The following is an 18,982-nucleotide window of genomic DNA, read 5'->3' as shown; positions in this document are numbered from 1 at the left end:
AGATCTCAGCGATCACTGCCGCATTGCCTGCATCCGTAATGGGTCAGCGGTCAAAAGACCTCCACTCATCACTGTAAAACGCTCCCTGAAACACTTCTGCGAGCAGGCCTTTCTAATCGACCTGGCCGGGGTATCCTTGAAGGATATTGATCTCATCCCGTCAGTAGAGGATGCCTGGATATTTTTTTTAAATGCCTTCCTAACCATCTTAAATAAACATGCCCCATTCAAGAAATTTAGAACCAGGAACAGATATAGCCCTTGGTTCTCCCCAGACCTGACTGCCCTTAACCAACACAAAAACATCCTATGGCGTTCTGCATTAGCATCGAACAGCCCCCGTGATATGCAGCTGTTCAGGGAAGCTAGAAACCATTATACACAGGCAGTTAGAAAAGCCAAGGCTAGCTTTTTCAAGCAGAAATTTGCTTCCTGCAACACTAACTCAAAAAAGTTCTGGGACACTGTAAAGTCCATGGAGAATAAGAACACCTCCTCCCAGCTGCCCACTGCACTGAAGATAGGAAACACTGTCACCACTGATAAATCCACCATAATTGAGAATTTCAATAAGCATTTTTCTACGGCTGGCCATGCTTTCCACCTGGCTACTCCTACCCCGGACAACTGCACTGCACCCCCAACAGCAACTCGCCCAAGCCTTCCCCATTTCTCCTTCTCCCAAATCCATTCAGCTGATGTTCTGAAAGAGCTGCAAAATCTGGACCCCTACAAATCAGCCGGGCTAGACAATCTGGACCCTTTCTTTCTAAAATTATCTGCAGAAATTGTTGCCACCCCTATTACTAGCCTGTTCAACCTCTCTTTCGTGTCGTCTGAGATTCCCAAAGATTGGAAAGCAGCTGCGGTCATCCCCCTCTTCAAAGGGGGGGATACTCTTGACCCAAGCTGCTACAGACCTATATCTATCCTACCGTGCCTTTCTAAGGTCTTCGAAAGCCAAGTCAACAAACAGATTACCGACCATTTCGAATCTCACCATACCTTCTCTGCTATGCAATCTGGTTTCAGAGCTGGTCATGGGTGCACCTCAGCCACGCTCAAGGTCCTAAACGATATCTTAACCGCCATCGATAAGAAACATTACTGTGCAGCCGTATTCATTGATCTGGCCAAGGCTTTCGACTCTGTCAATCACCATATCCTCATCGGCAGACTCGACAGCCTTGGTTTCTCAAATGATTGCCTCGCCTGGTTCACCAACTACTTCTCTGATAGAGTTCAGTGTGTCAAATCGGAGGGTCTGCTGTCCGGACCTCTGGCAGTCTCTATGGGGGTGCCACAGGGTTCAATTCTTGGACCGACTCTCTTCTCTGTATACATCAATGAGGTCGCTCTTGCTGCTGGTGAGTCTCTGATCCACCTCTACGCAGACGACACCATTCTGTATACTTCCGGCCCTTCTTTGGACACTGTGTTAACAACCCTCCAGGCAAGCTTCAATGCCATACAACTCTCCTTCCGTGGCCTCCAATTGCTCTTAAATACAAGTAAAACTAAATGCATGCTCTTCAACCGATCGCTACCTGCACCTACCCGCCTGTCCAACATCACTACTCTGGACGGCTCTGACTTAGAATACGTGGACAACTACAAATACTTAGGTGTCTGGTTAGACTGTAAACTCTCCTTCCAGACCCATATCAAACATCTCCAATCCAAAGTTAAATCTAGAATTGGCTTCCTATTTCGCAACAAAGCATCCTTCACTCATGCTGCCAAACATACCCTTGTAAAACTGACCATCCTACCAATCCTCGACTTTGGCGATGTCATTTACAAAATAGCCTCCAATACCCTACTCAACAAATTGGATGCAGTCTATCACAGTGCAATCCGTTTTGTCACCAAAGCCCCATATACTAGCCACCATTGCGACCTGTACGCTCTCGTTGGCTGGCCCTCGCTTCATACTCGTCGCCAAACCCACTGGCTCCATGTCATCTACAAGACCCTGCTAGGCAAAGTCCCCCCTTATCTCAGCTCGCTGGTCACCATAGCATCTCCCACCTGTGGCACACGCTCCAGCAGGTATATCTCTCTAGTCACCCCCAGAACCAATTCTTTCTTTGGCCGCCTCTCCTTCCAGTTCTCTGCTGCCAATGACTGGAACGAACTACAAAAATCTCTGAAACTGGAAACACTTATCTCCCTCACTAGCTTTAAGCACCAGCTGTCAGAGCAGCTCACAGATTACTGCACCTGTACATAGCCCATCTATAATTTAGCCCAAACAACTACCTCTTTCCCAACTGTATTTAATTTGATTTATTTATTTATTTTGCTCCTTTGCACCCCATTATTTTTATTTCTATTTTGCACATTCTTCCATTGCAAAACTACCATTCCAGTGTTTTACTTGCTATATTGTATTTACTTTGCCACCATGGCCTTTTTGCCTTTACCTCCCTTCCCACCTCATTTGCTCACATTGTATATAGACTTGTTTATACTGTATTATTGACTGTATGTCTGTTTTACTCCATGTGTAACTCTGTGTCGTTGTATCTGTCGAACTGCTTTGCTTTATCTTGGCCAGGTCGCAATTGTAAATGAGAACTTGTTCTCAACTTGCCTACCTGGTTAAATAAAGGTAAAATAAAATAAATAAATAAATAAAAAACACAGGCAGGATGCAGTCAGGAACAACACAGGCAGGATGCAGTCAGGAACAACACAGGCAGGATGCAGTCAGGAACAAGATGAAAAGTTCACAGTTGGTGTTCTTCTGTGTTACGTTTGTTTGTGTGTGTGTGTGTGTGTGTGTGTATGCATTCATGTGTATTCCGGTCTGTTTTTATACACCGTAGCCAACAACTCTGTCTCATTCACCCCCATTGTCACAAAGCAGAAGCAACATCCTTCAACTTTAACTCCTTCCTTTGGGTCTTACTGCATGGCTGTGTCTACACTACAGTACCATGTATTGTACATTTAGAGTTGCACAGCCAATTGCTATTACCTAGCTATTACCTAGCTCTACAGATATATTCTAGCTAACCCTCTCTGCTCCCTGTCCGTCTCTTTGTGTGGGTTCTCTTTCAGTCAGGATCGGCAAGCTGAAGAGGAGGAGACCTTACTTGGGCCAGGTATGTTCCTAAATAGAAACTGCCGTTGTATTGTACTGTAGACGACAGCAAGCCTAGCTATTCCTCATACTGTATACTCTACTGGATGTCTTAGAGAGAGTGATGATGGATAGAGCAGGTGGATTGTTCTGGAAACAGGGCTACTGAAATAATCAGAGGTTAACAGCATGTTGTGGCCACCTGTGATTAAACTCCTGGTATTGTTTTCTGCCCATTAGGCTCAGTGTGTCCATGTGGAGAGGGCCTGCTTTTACAGGTTACCGTACCTCAGGTCACCGTACCTCAGGATACTGTACCTCAGGTCACCGTACCTCAGGTTACCGTACCTCAGGTTACCGTACCTCAGGTTACCGTACCTCAGGTTACTGTACCTCAGGATACCGTACATCAGGTTACTGTACCTCAGGATACCGTACCTCAGGTTACCGTACCTCGGGTTACCGTACCTTTGGTTACCGTACCTTAGGTTACCGTACCTCAGGTTGCCGTACCTCAGGTTGCCGTACCTCAGGTCGCCGTACCTCAGGATACTGTACCCTAGGTCACCGTACCTCAGGATACTGTACCTCAGGTTACCGTACCTCAGGTTACCGTACCTCAGGTTACTGTACCTCAGGATACTGTAAATCAGGTTACTGTACCTCAGGATACTGTACATCAGGTTACTGTACCTCAGGTTACTGTACCTCAGGTTACTGTACCTCAGGATACTGTAAATCAGGTTACTGTACCTCAGGATACTGTAAATCAGGTTACTGTACCTCAGGATACTGTAAATCGGGTTACTGTACCTCAGGATACTGTACATCAGGTTACTGTACCTCAGGTTACTGTACCTCAGGATACTGTACATCAGGTTACTGTACCTCAGGATACTGTACATCAGGTTACTGTACCTCAGGTTACTGTACCTCAGGTTACTGTACCTCAGAATACTGTACCTCAGGATACTGTACATCAGGTTACTGTACCTCAGGATACTGTACCTCAGGTTACGCCTCGGAGACACATCAGTAACAACCAAGGGCTATAAGATATGTATTTACATAGAAAATGGTGTGTGTGTGTGCGTGGCTGCATGGCTTCATCCTGCCTGTGTCTGTGTGTGTTTTCAGGACATTTTGTTGGACCTGGGGGGGGAGGAGTGGAGTGAGCGGAGGAGGATACGGATGACATCCATACTGGGAGGGTGTGAAGGTAAAACACATCCCCTGTACCAGACCCTCTGACTGGGTCTTGGATCTGGCGCAGTGGGGTGGATAATGTGACTGAGTGGCAGTTAGAAAGGTCCTGAACTTAACACAGTATACTCTATTAGCCTACCTATAAGGCTGTTTTGCTTTCCCTTACCAACAGCAAAGCTCTACCTTGATTATATGGGTTGCCGATAGGGTTATACATTTCTTGTAACTTTCCCAAAATGGTCAGGTATTCCAGAAATCTTATTCTCTTCCAACCAGGATGTCTGGAAAACATGGGAATTTGGAGAAAGTTAAGGGAATTTTTCAACCCTTGAAAGGGAGACATATGGTACATGTCAAGCCAAACAATGACAATGAGTGACAATGAGTTGGCTTGACAGCATAGGTGACACGAATCACTCCACACATTTGGAAGTGTTACCTTTCAATGGCCTCAGATTAGCAAAAAAAAGTCTCACCTCTCAAAGGCCTTAAACATCTGCCCTTAACACTCGATAGTCAGTTAACACTGCCCACTATGTGAGAATGTTCTAGGTGAGAGTGAAGGTATGGGGAGAGTGAAGGTATGGGGAGAGTGAAGGTATGGGGAGAGTGAAGGTATGGGGAGAGTGAAGATATATTGAAAGTGAAGATATATTGAATGAATATAGGTCACAGAGTGTTATGACGTCCTCAGGGTCGGTGTTTGTGAGCAGCAGCACGTCTAAGGAAGGCCGCGCTGACCTGGACGTGGATGGAGATGTCACTCTGCAGTATGGAAGAGTACAGTATCTTTTAAAACATATCAGATTTTATAAGATCTAATCATGAATCCTATGTTCTCCACATCATTGTAAGGATCCACCAATATGGCAGTACTATATAATTGTACATGGTTGCATGCAGTCCTTGTGTTTCCTTAACATGTTGATCCAGATGTACGGAGGCAGACATCCCCTGTTCAGGGAAGGATCCTGGGGAGGTGGAGGAGAGGGAAGCACTGAGGGGGGCGGTTTTAAAGTACACACCACACCCTGTAGTCCCATGGCCTGTTTCTGTGTTCCATCACTACACAACGAATCGTCATGCCTGTGTGGTTAGCAATGTCTGCATTAACTGTGTCATTGGTTTTGTTTCTCAGTGGTGGTACACTGTCCAACAGAGTAACTCTGGAACATTCCAAATGGACAAATGAGGGTGAGAACAGCTACTGAGTTTTAATTAATTAATATTTTGTACCTATAATATATTTTTGGGGTGCTTATATTTGTCCAATCTCATGTACATGTGTGTATTAATACTCACGTGTGAATTGGAAATGTTTTTTTTTTTTGCATATCCCAACTCTCCCTGCGACACCTTGAGACACCCTACAACAGGGGTTCCCAAACTTTTTCACTCAAGGCATTGGGGAACATCCCGCGCCCCATGTCTATTTCTATAGCCACAAGCACTGTTCATGACAAAAATGGTTCACACCTCTCTTGTTGGCGACAGACAGTTTTGCAGTTTTAAAGCTTATTTCCTGCAATTCTATAAATTTTTGTCATGGGGTGCAGATACAATTTTGCAATTTTGAAGCACATTTTCTTGCAAATCTATACATTTTGCCATGTCTAATGTTTATTCATGTCTTATTTGAGTGACTCAAACATTACAACAAAATCTAAGGCTAACGAACTTAGCTAAAGAAACATAAACTGACTTCGACTATTTGATCTGGACATTTCTGACAAGTTATACATAGTTCTCTGATGATACACTACCCACATTTTGAAATGACACCTTGTGCATTCTACCATTACAACTTTGAAGAGTAAGTTGAAAGCCAGACTGAGTGCCCTACGACATCCTTGTCAGCTCGGGGATTCAAACCAGCAACCTTTTGGTTATTTGTCCAATACTCCAACCGCTAGGCTACCTGCCGCCATACTTCATTAATTGGATTTTAAGAGTGGATGTCCTGATCTAAAATTATAGTCCTCTTTTGCTACAGGAAGTCCATCCACTAGCAACGGAGAGAGCAACAAACTGGATAACAGCATAGCCTCCCTACACAGGACCTGTAAAAATAGTGACATTGAAATGTAAGTTCTGAATTAAATGTCAAGTGTCAGCTGTGAAAATGTTCTACATTACCATTGACTTCATGATACTGTAAACCTTTCCAAAAATATAATTAAAAATGTGTTTTCGCATATTATTCCTCTTAATCAAACAGTTTTTTTTTACATGGACATTGGATACATTGGATATAATATACTGTAAGACAAGTACTGGAAACAATGGAACACTATGAAAACTCTTGGAAACCAGGCCTGGTACTCATAACTGACTTTGAAAAATGTTTTTGATAAAGTATGACTGGAATTTATATATAATGCCTCGAATATTTCAATTTTGGAGAATCAATGGGTTAAAGTTAAGTATAGTAACCCTGGGTGTAAAATAGTAAATAATGAATACATCTCAGAAAGTATTCAACTGTCAAGAGGAGTAAAACAAGGTTGTCCACTATCGTCATATCTATTTATTATTGCCATCTAAATGTTAGCTGTTAAAATCAGATCCAACAATAATATCAAGGGGCTAGAAATCCAGGGATTAAAAACAAAGGTGTCATTGGAGGCTGATGATTCATGTTTTCTTTAAATCCACTATTTGGATTACTCCACATCCTCATAGAGGATCTAGATCCTTTTTCTAACTTCTGGATTACAACCAAATTAAGTGTACTACTTACTATATGTATTGGATCATAAAAAAATTCCATATTTTACATAACCGTGTAGTTTACCAATGAAATGTTCTGACGGTGATGTGGACATACTCAGTATTCATTATTATTATTTCCCGGAAGAAAGAAAGGATCTCACTACTGTAAATGTGAATAGAAAGTTTGCAAAAATAGAGAAGATCTTTCTAACATTGAAAGGAAAATGCCTGTCTATTTGTGAAAAAAATCGCCCTGATTAACTCTTTAGTCATATCCCAGTTTACCTATTTGCTTCTGGCCTTGCCTACACCTAGCGACCTGTTTTTTAAAATTATATGAGCAACAATTATTCAATTTTATTTGGAACGGCAAGCCAGACACAATTTAACGGGCCTATTTATATAATGAAGATGAATTCGGAGGGCAGAAATGATTTAAATATTAAACCTCTTACTAAAGGCTTCAGTCATACAAAGGTTATACTTAAATCCAAACTAATTCTCTAGCAGATTAATAAGAATGTCTCACACCATATTCAAGAATGGCCTTTTTCCCTTTATTCAGATTACTACCTCTCACTTTTGGTGATTTGAAAATGAAATCCTCTCCAAATATTTATTTATATTTAACACATGCCATAGAAAGTTGGTTGCAGTTTCAATTTTAATCCAACAGAAAAGACAGAACAAATAATACAACAAATATTATGGTTAAAGTCAAATATACTAATTGATTAAAAAAATATGTATTTGGGGGAAGAAAAAAAAAGTATAATCTTTGTAAATGATATCATAAATATGACTGGTGGAGTTACATCACACATTCAGCTAACAAAAATATATGGAAATGTCTGCTCTACCCAAAATTACAACCAACAGCATTACAGCAAAAATGGAAGATGCAAGTGGAAGGAGGAAAAAGTAAGGAACTTGTCTGTCGGCCCTGCATTAAAGACCAAAATTGTTTAAAGAAATTTGTGATGAATAAAAAAGTATCCCGGTTTCATGTAAGGACCAACGCATTTATATCTGTGCCATATAGATTGCAAAAAAGTTGGGAAGAGATTTCCCAACTAATTCCATGGCACCTGGCACTGATTCCATGGCACCTGGCACTGATTCCATGGCACCTGGCACTGATTCCATGGCACCTGGCACTGATTCCATGGCACCTGGCACCGATTCCATGGCACCTGGCACTGATTCCATGGCACCAGGCACTGATTCCATGGCACATGGTTTATGAACTGATATGTAAAACAACGCCAGATTCAAAACTTAGATGTTTTCAATTAAAATGATTATACAAAATTCTTGCAACCAGTAGAATGTTATATTATATGGGGATACAACCATCCTGCTCTGCAGATTTTGCTGCAAAGGGGACTGTCCATATGTAGCTTTTTTTGGTCGCAGGTCCAGCAATGGCTGAAGAATTGCAAAATGCACTGCTGGGTGATTTGAAATGTCATAGTCAATCAATAAAATAATAATACTACAAGAAAATGTTTTTATCTTTAATTTACAATCTGTAGAAACTATGAGAATAGAAAGGTTCAGAACTTTTGTGAAACAGCACAGTTAAAAAATATATGGCAAAAATATATGTACAAATGGATGGTGTTAAGAGATTGATGGGAGGGTTTGAGTGGAGCTGAAGGGTAGGACTAAAAACAACAAAATATATATATATATTTTTTTGTCACATGCACCGAATACATCAGGTGTAGAAAAAATAGCTTTTTCTTGCAACTCTGCCTAGAAGGCCAGCATCCCGGAGTTTTGAGGGTACTATTTAATGAAGCTGTCACGTTCTGACCTTTTATTTCCTTTGTTTTGTCTTTATTTAGTGTGGTCAGGGTGTGAGTTGGGGTGGGCAGTCTGTTTGTTTTTCTATGTTTGGTTTCTGTTTCGGCCTAGTGTGGTTCTCAATCAGAGGCAGGTGTCGTTAGTTGTCTCTGATTGAGAATCATACTTAGGTAGCCTGGGTTTCACTGTTGGTTTGTGGGTGTTTGTTTCCGTGTGTGTGTTTGTCGCCACACAGTACTGTTTCGGTTGTTGTAGATTTCACGTCATTGTTTATTGTTTTTGTACGAGTGTTCATTTGTCTGTATTAAAGACATTATGGACACTTACCACGCTGCATCTTGGTCCGATCCTTACTCCTCTTCAGACGAAAAGGAGATCTGCCGTTACAGAAACACCCACCAACCAAGGACCAAGCAGCGTGGTAACAGGCGGCAGCAGCAGCAGCAGCAAGAGAGGCAGCGATACTTGGAGAAATGGACTTGGGAGGAGATTTTGGACGGCAAAGGACCCTGGGAATAGCCAGGGGAGTATCGCCGCCCCAAAGCAGAGCTGGAGGCAGCAAAAGCAGAGAGGCGGCATTATGAGGAGCTAGCACGGCAGAGCGGCTGGAAGCCCGAGAGGCAGCTCCAAAAATTCCTTGGTGGGTGGCACATGGGGAGTGTGGCGAAGCCAGGTAGGAGACCTGCACCAACTTGCTTCCCGTGCTTACCGGAGAGCGAGAGGGACCAGGCAGGCACCGTGTTATGCGGTGGAGTGCACAGTTTCCCCAGTGTGTGTGCATAGCCCGGTGCGGTACATTTCAGCTCCTCGTGCCGGGCTAGATTGGGCATCGGCCGGGCTAGAGTGGGCATCGAGCCAGGTGCCATGAAGCCGGCTCTATGGATCTGGTCTCCAGTGCGTCTCTTTGTGCCGGCGTACATGGCACCAGCCTTACGCATGGTGTCCCCAGTTCGCCAGGACAGCCCAGTGCGGGCTATTCCACCTCGCCGCACTGGCCTGGCTACCGGGAGCATTCAACCAGGTAAGGTTGGGCAGTGTTGGTGCCCAAGAGCTCCAGTGCGCCTGCACGGTCCGGTCTATCCAGTGCCACCTCCACGCACCAGCCCTCCGTTGGCAGCCCCCCGCACCAGGCTGTCTCTCTATCTTCTGCCTACAGGTGCTCCCGCCTGTCCAGTGCTGCCAGAGCCTTCCTCCTGCCCAGCGCCGCCGGAGTCTCCCGTCTGTCCTGAGCCGCCGGAGTCTCCCGTCTGTCCTGAGCCGCCGGAGTCTCCCGTCTGTCCTGAGCCGCCGGAGTCTCCCGACTGCCCTGAGCCGCCGGAGTCTCCCGACTGCCCTGAGCCGCCGGAGTCTCCCGACTGCCCTGAGCCGCCGGAGTCTCCCGACTGCCCTGAGCCGCCGGAGTCTCCCGACTGCCCTGAGCCGCCGGAGTCTCCCGACTGCCCTGAGCCGCCGGAGTCTCCCGTCTGTCCTGAGCCCGCGGAGCCGCCCGTCTGTCCGGAGCCGCCCGTCTGTCCGGAGCCGCCCGTCTGTCCTGAGCCGCCGGAGTCTCCCGTCTGTCCTGAGCCGCCGGAGTCTCCCGTCTGTCCTGAGCCGCCGGAGTCTCCCGTCTGTCCTGAGCCGCCGGAGTCTCCCGTCTGTCCTGAGCCGCCGGAGCAGCCCGTCTGTCCGGAGCCGCCCGTCTGTCCAGAGCCCGCGGAGCCGCCCGTCTGTCCGGAGCCGCCCGTCTGTCCGGAGCCGCCCGTCTGTCCTGAGCCGCCGGAGCCGCCCGTCTGTTTTATTGCTTCTTTAACTAGTACAACAGATTTCAGCTGTGCTAACATAATGGCAAAAGGGTTTTCTAATGATCAATTAGCCTTTTAAAATGATAAACTTGGATTAGCTAACACAACATGCCATTGGAACACAGGAGTGATGGTTGCTAACAATGGGCCTCTGGTAAATATTCCATAAAAAATCTGCTTTCCACCTACAGTAGTCATTTACAACATTAACAATGTCTACATTGTATTTCTGATACATTTTATGTTATTTTAATCGACAAAAAATGCACTTCTTTCAAAAACTAGGACATTTCTAAGTGACCCCAAACTTTTGAATGGTGTATATATATACAGTGCATTCGGTAAATATTGAGACCCATTTTCCACATTTTGTTACAGTTCAGGTCCATCCTGTTTCCATTGATCAACCTTGAAATATTTCTACAACTTGATTGGAGTCCACCTGTGGTAAATTCATTTGATTGGACATGATTTGGAAAGGCACAAACCTGTCCATATAAGGTCCTACGGTTGACAGTGCATGTCAGAGCAAAAACCAAGCCATGAGGTCGAAGGAATTGTCTGTAGACCTCCGAGACAGGATTGTGTCGAGGCACAGATCTGGGGAAGGGTACCAAAAAATGTCTGCAGCATAGAAGGTCCCCAAGAACACAGGGGCTCCATCATTCTTAAATGGAAGAAGTTTGGAAACACCAAGACTCTTCCTAGAGCTGGCCACCCGGCCAAACTGAGCAATCGGGGGAGAAGGACCTTGGTCAGGGAGCTGACCAAGAACCCGATAGTTACTATGATGGAGCTCCAGAGTTCCTCTGTGAAGATGGGAGAGCCTTCCAGATGGACAACCAATCAGGCCTTCATGGTAGAGTTGCCAGACGGAAGCCACTCCTCAGTAAAAGGCACATGACAGCCGGCTTGGTGTTTGCCAAAAGGCACCTAAACGACTCCCAGACCATGTAAAACAAGATTTTCTGGTCTGATGAAACCAAGATTGAACTCTTTGGCTTGAATGCCAAGCATCACATCTGGAGGAAACCTGGCACCACCCCTATGGTGAAGCGTGGTGGTGTTAGCATCATGCTGTGGGGATGATTTTTGGTGGCAGGGAGACTAGTCAGGATCGAGGGAAAGATGAACGGAACAAAGTACACAGAGTTCCTTGATGAAAACCTGCTCCAGAGCGCTCAGGACCTCAGACTGGGGCAAAGGTTCACCTTTCCAACAGGACAACGACCCTAAGCACACAGCCAAGACAATGCCGGAGTGGCTTCGGGACAAGTCTCTGAGTGTCCTTGAGTGGCCCAGCCAGAGTCCGGACTTGAACCCGATCGAGCATCTATATATATATATATATATATATTTACAAAAAAGCTCAGCTATATATTTATTTGAATTATGTGACCTATGTCTCTTTTGCATATGTGTCCTGTATATGCAACATAATATACACATTATACACAAACTATCATGGGAAGCACAAGTAAGACATCACAAATCACCCAGCAAAACAGTTACAATCCTCCAAAAAGAAGTCCCCAATCAATACTTTATATTACCGTAACGGCACCAGAACATCAAGATTAAATGTATTTAGAATTTTGGTCCAGCAATACCCTGAATTAAAACTCAAATCAGATTTACCTAGCACGGTGGAGACCCTAGAAACCTCAAGAGTTAACCAATGAACGAGTTAGGCATAAGTCCAGCTCAACTCAGACAGGACGACTCTTTATGCCTGTGGTGAGCCTGTGGTGAGCCTGTAGTGAGCCTGTGGTGTGGCTGTGGTGAGCCTGTGGTGTGGCTGCGGTGTGCCTGTGGTGAGCCTGTGGTGAGCTTGTAGTGACCCTTTGGTGTGGCTGCGGTGTGCCTGTGGTGAGCCTGTAGTGAGCCTGTGGTGTGTGGGGTTACTTGCCCTCCACTCTCTCAGCTCACCTTCCTCTTCCAATGATGAATGAGAGTGGATCCTGCCTATGTGAGTGCAGTTAAATGTCATGCTCCATGGCCATGTTGGCCAACAAATCATTTAATCTGTCTTTGATTTATGATTAACTCTCTGGCATCTTCTTCTCCTGTCCCCCTAACTCCCTTCCTCTGTGTGTGTGTGTGTGTGTGTGTGTGTGTGTGTGTGTGTGTGTGTGTGTGTGGTGCATATGTTCAGGGGCTCTGGGCTGACGACGTTGGATTCACTAAGAAGTCGTATACGGGACCTAGAGAAGCAGCTGTCCAGAGGAGACAGACACAACTGTCTTATCTGTAGGGTGAGTGTATAGCCTGAGTCCCAGTCTGTTTGTGCTGTTATGCCAACTCCTTTTCATTGTTTACCTTGACAATGAGCAATGGAGTTGGGAAGAGCTCTAACAGGTCTGGTACCGGGCTAGTGAGTATAGATAGTTGCACGGGAATCAAGCTATTCAATAGAAATCCTGAAGTGTATCCTTTAAGAATTTTCCATTCTTATCCAGAGTGTCTTACAGTAGAGAGTGGACACATACTCCTGTGCTGGTCCCCCATGGGAATCAAAACCACAACCCTGGTGTTGCAAGTGCCATGCTGTACCAGTTGAGCCACACATAACCTTTCATTCAACCTATCAATAAGCATAGTTATGAATAGTTGAATTTCCGTATGGGTAAAACGGAGCCCCAAAGCAAACAAATAGAAACATTTTGAACATTTGATTAAGTCTGGCCTGTTGCGTAATGTCCCACAGCTAGGTATCATAGGTCTCCTAGGTCCTTGTCTCACCTATCCTCTCCAGCTGCACTGACACAGCAGATACAGGCACTTAGCACCATCTAGTGACAACAGTCTTTCATGCAATCGATACATTTAACACACAATGTGGAATCTGTTTCACTGTGTGTTGCTGCAAGAGGCCCTATAATGTCATCCATACGGGTCATTTTTCATTCTTTTCATTCTTCTGTCTCCACCCCCCCCCCCCCCTCTATCACTCTCCCCACCTCTCTTTCTCTCTCTCTGTAGGACACTTACACAACACCCCTCACCTCCATCCAGTGCTGGCATGCCCACTGTGAGGAGTGTTGGCTCCGCACTCTGGTAAGATGTTTGTCAAATAATGCTATAAAGCTATAATACACATGACTCCATTGTATTTTTTTATCACGTTAACCCCTGCTTTCTTCCCACATTTCCCTCAGGGGACAATAAAGTTTGATTGATTGTTACAGCCCATTAGATTTTTTCATACAACACAATGTAATGCGCACAAATTTCATACAGATGTTTGTTGAGCCCAAAGCAGTCTCAAATTGCAGTGTTTATGTCCTAGGGGGCTAAGAAGCTGTGTCCACAATGTAACACCATCACTTCTCCTGGGGACCTGAGACAGGTATTTTTGTGATTGGGCAGGGCCAGAGAAGCACAGACCCCTGAGGGGGCAGGACATCTGAAGTATTAACCTTTGACCTTTGAAGGGGACGTAAGGACAGCTGGCCTGTCAGAGATTACCCTTGTCTTTGCACCTTAACCTGCCCTATACCCCCCTCCCAAACCAAGTATGGGGCCACCCCATGACAAAATGGCACCCATGACTGGGTATTGCACAATGATTAGTCTTCATGTCATTTGACTTTTTAGGTTTGACATTTGACCTTTGCTTTGCCCACCTAGATAGCATTCATTTGTATCAAGCTCACCTCATCATTTAGTGAGCCATTTCTAAGAGGAGGACTCTGTGCTCAATCCATTACAATTCATACGTAAATGACAAGAACTAGTCATCTTAGTGCTCAGGCACTGAAATAATTATTTTAAATGGTTTTAGATCAAAACAAGGTTGAGATACTCTTTGGACTATAAACTATAAGCGGTATACACTTTTGAAAATAATAGTGGTCTGTTTTTATCATAAGAAAGCACATGTAAATAGTTTTGTGTATGTTTGAAATGATGTGCAGTACCTGTAAAATGTTTGGCCATGCCTACTCAGTCAAGGGTTTTTCTTGATTTTTACTATTTTCTACATTGTAGAATAATAGTGAAGACGTCAAAACAATGAAATTACACATATGGAATCATGTAGTAATCAAACAATTGTTAAACAAATCAAAATATATTTTATATTTGAGATTCTTCAAAGTAGCCACCCTTTGCCTTGATGACAGCTTTGCAGACTCTTGGCATTCTCTCAACCAGCTTCTTGAGGTAGTCACCTGGAATGCATTTCAATTAACATGTGTGCCTTGTTAAAAGCTCATTTGTGGAATTTCTTTCCTTCTTAATGCGTTTGAGCCAATCAATTGTGTTGTGACAAGGTACGGGTGGTATACAGAAAATAGCCCTATTTGGTAAAATACCAAGTCCATATTATGGCAAGAACTGCTCAAATAAGCAAATAGAAACGTCAGTCAATCCAGAAAATGTCAAGAACTTAGAAAATGTCTTCAAGTGCAGCCGCAAAAACCATCAAGCGCTATGATGAAACTGGCTCTCATGAGGACCGCCACAGGAAAGGAAGACGCAGAGTTAACTCTGCTGCAGAGGATACGTTCATTAGAGGTACCAGCCTCAGAAATTGCAGCCCAAATAAATGCTCAAGTAACAGACACATCTCAACATCAACTATTCAGAGGATACTACATGCATCAGGCCTTCATTGTCAAATTGCTGCAAAGAAACCACAACTAAAGGACACAAATAAGAAGAGGAGACTTGCTTGGGCCAAGAAACATGAGCAATGGACATTAGACTGGTGGAAATCTGTCCTTTGGTCTGATGTCCAAATTTGAGATTTTTGGTTCCAACCGCCGTGTCTTTGTGAGACGCAGAGTAGGTGAACGGATGATCTCTGCATCTGTAATTCCCACCATGAAGCATGGAGGAGGAGGTGTGATTGTGTAGGGGAGCTTTGCTGGTGACACTGTCTGTGATTTATTTAGAATTCAAGGCATACTTAACCAGCATGGCTACCACAGCATTCTGCAGCGATACGCCATCCCATCTGGTTTGCGCTTAGCAGGACTCTCATTTGTTTTTTCAACAGGACAATGATCCAACACACCTCCAGGCCGTGTAAGGGCTATTTGACCAAGAAGGAGAGTGATGGAGTGCTGCATCAGATGACCTGGCCTCCACAATCACCCAACCTCAACCCAATAGAGATTGTTTGGGATGAGTTGGACCGCGGAGTGAAGGAAAAGCAGCCAACAAGTGCTCAGCATATGTGGGAATTCCTTCAAGACTGTTGGAAAAGTATTCCAGGTGAAGCTGGTTGAGAGAATGCCAAGAGGGTGCAAAGCTGTCATCAAGGCAAAGGCTGGTTACTTTGAAGAATCTAAAATATATTTAGATTTGTTTAACACTTTTTTGCTTACTACATGAGTCCATATGTGTTATTTCATTTTGATGTCTTCATTATTATTTTACAATGTAGAATATAGTAAAACATAAAGAAAACCATTGATTGAGTAGGTGTGTCCAAACTTTTGACTTGTGCTGTATGTGAAATAGATTAACACTGCCATTGTGTTTACAGTCATGTTTTTATGAAGTCATGGTTTAGTTAGTTAGTTAGGAAGTTAGTTAGGAAGTGTGAACATAACAATTGTAATAATTTGAGATTAATGATTTTGTGTTTGTCATTGAGGTTGTTTCTTTGTACTGGCGTACAAAGTGTAATTAGTAAATGTTACAAAAATCAGGCTTTTAATGATGTTGGGTATTGCATTAATACATAAAAACATACAGGTACATGCACTGTAGATATCATTGAAGATGCAATGTGTGTACAATGTTAAAGATCACCACAACAATCTGTCTTTATTATAACTTTGATGAACACTGGTTAGCCGTTATAAATGCTTATACACAGTGGTGTAAAGTACTTATGTAAAAATACTTTTAAATACAATTTTTTGGGGGTATCTGTACTTTATTTGACTATTTTTGTCAACTTTTACTTTTACTCCACTACATTCCAAAAGAAAACAATGTACTTTTTACAAGTTACATTTTCCCTGACACCCAAAAGTATTCGTTACAGTTTGAATACTTAGCAGGATGGGAAAATTGTCCAATTCACGCACTTCTCAAGAGATCCTTGGTCATCCCTACTGCCTCTGATCTGGCAGACTCACTAAACAAAAATGCTTTGTTGTAAATTGTGTCTGAGTGTTGAACTGTGCCCCTTGCTATCCGTAAATAAAAATGGAAAAATAAAATAGTTTCGTCTGGTTTGCTTAACATAAGTCATTTTAAATGATTTATACTTTAACTTTTGATACTTAAGTACATTTAAAACCAAATACTTTTACTCGAGTAGTATTTTACTGGGGGACTTTCACTTTTACTTACATTTTCTTTTAAGGTATCTTTACTTTTAGTCAAGTATGAAAACTGAGTGGTTGTTCCACCACTGTTTATAAATGTTTATAAATGCTTTGTAAATGCTTTGTAAATGATTATTGATGTTATGTTTATATACATTTACATTTTTTAACAAAAAATGTATTACTTATTTAGTTAATAAATAGTTCATGCTGATTCTGAAAGTTATGACGTTTTACTAAATTATCTTTATCTAAATTTATCAAAGCCCTGTAGGAAAGGATATTGTCTAAGAATAAGTCCTGACCTGTTGGCCTTCTCTATGTTATGAAATGTCTCATCATTAAAAGCCAAGCAGCCCTTGCATGTTGATTTGACCAATCCGGAGCCTTGTTATATGTGTTTGTGATTGTCCTTTAAGAAACAATTGGACCACTTAAGGATTAGTCCAGCCCTGGTCAGGTCAAGACTAGCCCATTCAATCCTGCTATTCTGAGCTTTCCTAAGGTTATGCCCATCCACTGTTCTTGCCAAGACAAAGGATATATGAGCTAAGAGTCTGACCCTCTAGGGCAGCAAGGATGGATGGTGAGAGAGAGAAGGAAGACCTAGGTGGGAACTATTTTCATGGGCTGAGCTAAAGTAAAAGTATTCACAATAAGGCACAAGTAGCATCAGGACCCATCTATCTCTATCAGGGGTGTCAAACCCGGAGGGCCGTCTGTCTACAAGTGTTTGTTTTTTCTTCTCAATTCAGACCTAGATAACCAGGTAAGGGGAGTTACTAACTAATCAATGACCTTAATTCGTCAATCAGGTACAAGGGAGGAGGGAAAACCTCCAGACACTCGGCCCTCTATGAGTTGAGTTTGTAACACCAGTGTCACATGTGACAACACATGTAATACTGTACAATCACCTGACACCTGAGAGAGTGGGTGGAGCATCTGGAAGAATCCTCTATGTGACACCAATGTCACACGTAACTGCAAACAACACGACAGCCACCTCTTACATACAGACTGCAAATCTACCAGATCAAACATGGTCTATACGGCCTATCTCCAAAATATCGCTATTTTTTAAACAAGCAATAGAAATGTGGTTGCAATTTCAGTTTCATCATCCAGAAAAGACAGAAGAAATATAACTGCTGGTCAGAGTCAATCAATCAATAATATAATAAAGTCTTAGCAAAAGTGTTTAACTTTAATTCACAATCTGTAAAAACTTTGAGAATAGAAAGGTTCAGAACTTTTGTGAAACATCACAGCACAGTGGAAATATACACTATTTTTCTAAAGTTTGGGGTCACTTAGAAATGTCCTTGTTTTTGAAAGAAAAGCACATTTGTTGTCCATCAAAATAACATCAAATTGATCAGAAATACAGTGTAGATATTGTTAATGTTGTAAATGACTGTTGTAGCTGGAAACATCAGCTTCATTAAATAGTACCTACAAAAGACCAGTCTCAATGTAAACAGTGAAGAGGCGACTGCAGGATACTGGCCTTCTAGGCAGAGTTCCTCTGTCCAGTGTCTGTGTTCTTTAGCCTATATTTCATTTTTATTGGCCAGTCAGAGATGTGGATTTTTCTTTGCAACTCTGCCTAGAAGGCTAGCATCCCGGAGTCGCCTCTTCACTGTTGATGTTGACTGGTGTTTTGTAGGTACTATTTAATGAAGGTGCCAGTTGAGGACTTGTGAGGGGTCTGTATCTCAATCTAGACACTCTAATGTACATGTTCTCTTGCTCAGGTGTGCACCGGGGCCTCCCACTCCTCTTTCTATTCTGGTTAGAGCCAGTTTGCGCTACTCTGTGAAGGGAGTAGTACACAGCATTGTATGAGATCTTCAGTTTTTTGGCAATTTCTCGCATGGAATAGACTTCATTTCTCAGAACAAGAATAAACTGATGAGTTTCAGAAAAAAAGTTAATTGTTTCTGGCCATTTTGAGCCTGTAATTCAAACCCACAAATGCTGATGCTCCAGATACTCAACTCGTCTAAAGAAGGCCAGTTGTATTGCTTCTTTAATCAGGACAACAGTTTTCAGCTGTGCTAACATAATTGCAAAAGGGTTTTCTAATGATCAATTAG

The 18,982-nt window shown here is 43.1% G+C and overlaps 1 protein-coding gene across 2 annotated transcripts in view; it reads left to right on the top strand.

Annotated features, from left to right (window-relative positions):
- The window catches only part of LOC109888515 (E3 ubiquitin-protein ligase RNF220), a 43,072-nt gene extending 28,520 nt beyond the window's left edge, over positions 1-14,552 (top strand). The window contains exons 8-17 of one of the 2 annotated variants that reach the window (XM_031822429.1): positions 3,067-3,110; positions 4,226-4,307; positions 4,989-5,079; positions 5,228-5,311; positions 5,433-5,488; positions 6,288-6,378; positions 8,777-8,785; positions 12,752-12,851; positions 13,579-13,653; positions 13,886-14,552. In XM_031822429.1, coding sequence (XP_031678289.1) covers positions 3,067-3,110; positions 4,226-4,307; positions 4,989-5,079; positions 5,228-5,311; positions 5,433-5,488; positions 6,288-6,378; positions 8,777-8,785; positions 12,752-12,851; positions 13,579-13,653; positions 13,886-13,957 — 704 coding nt within the window. In that variant the 3' untranslated portion in view covers positions 13,958-14,552. Of the gene's footprint in view, positions 1-3,066; positions 3,111-4,225; positions 4,308-4,988; positions 5,080-5,227; positions 5,489-6,287; positions 6,380-8,776; positions 8,786-12,751; positions 12,852-13,578; positions 13,654-13,885 lie in introns of those variants that run through there. The other variant, XM_031822428.1, reaches the window with a different exon arrangement.
- The last annotated feature ends 4,430 nt before the right edge of the window (positions 14,553-18,982 follow it).

Source organism: Oncorhynchus kisutch, linkage group LG4 (genome assembly GCF_002021735.2).
Source record: "Oncorhynchus kisutch isolate 150728-3 linkage group LG4, Okis_V2, whole genome shotgun sequence".
In the NCBI taxonomy this organism is placed as follows: domain Eukaryota; kingdom Metazoa; phylum Chordata; class Actinopteri; order Salmoniformes; family Salmonidae; genus Oncorhynchus; species Oncorhynchus kisutch.
The sequence above is the reverse complement of the archived record's forward strand: the minus strand, read 5'-3'. Positions and strand labels throughout refer to the sequence as shown.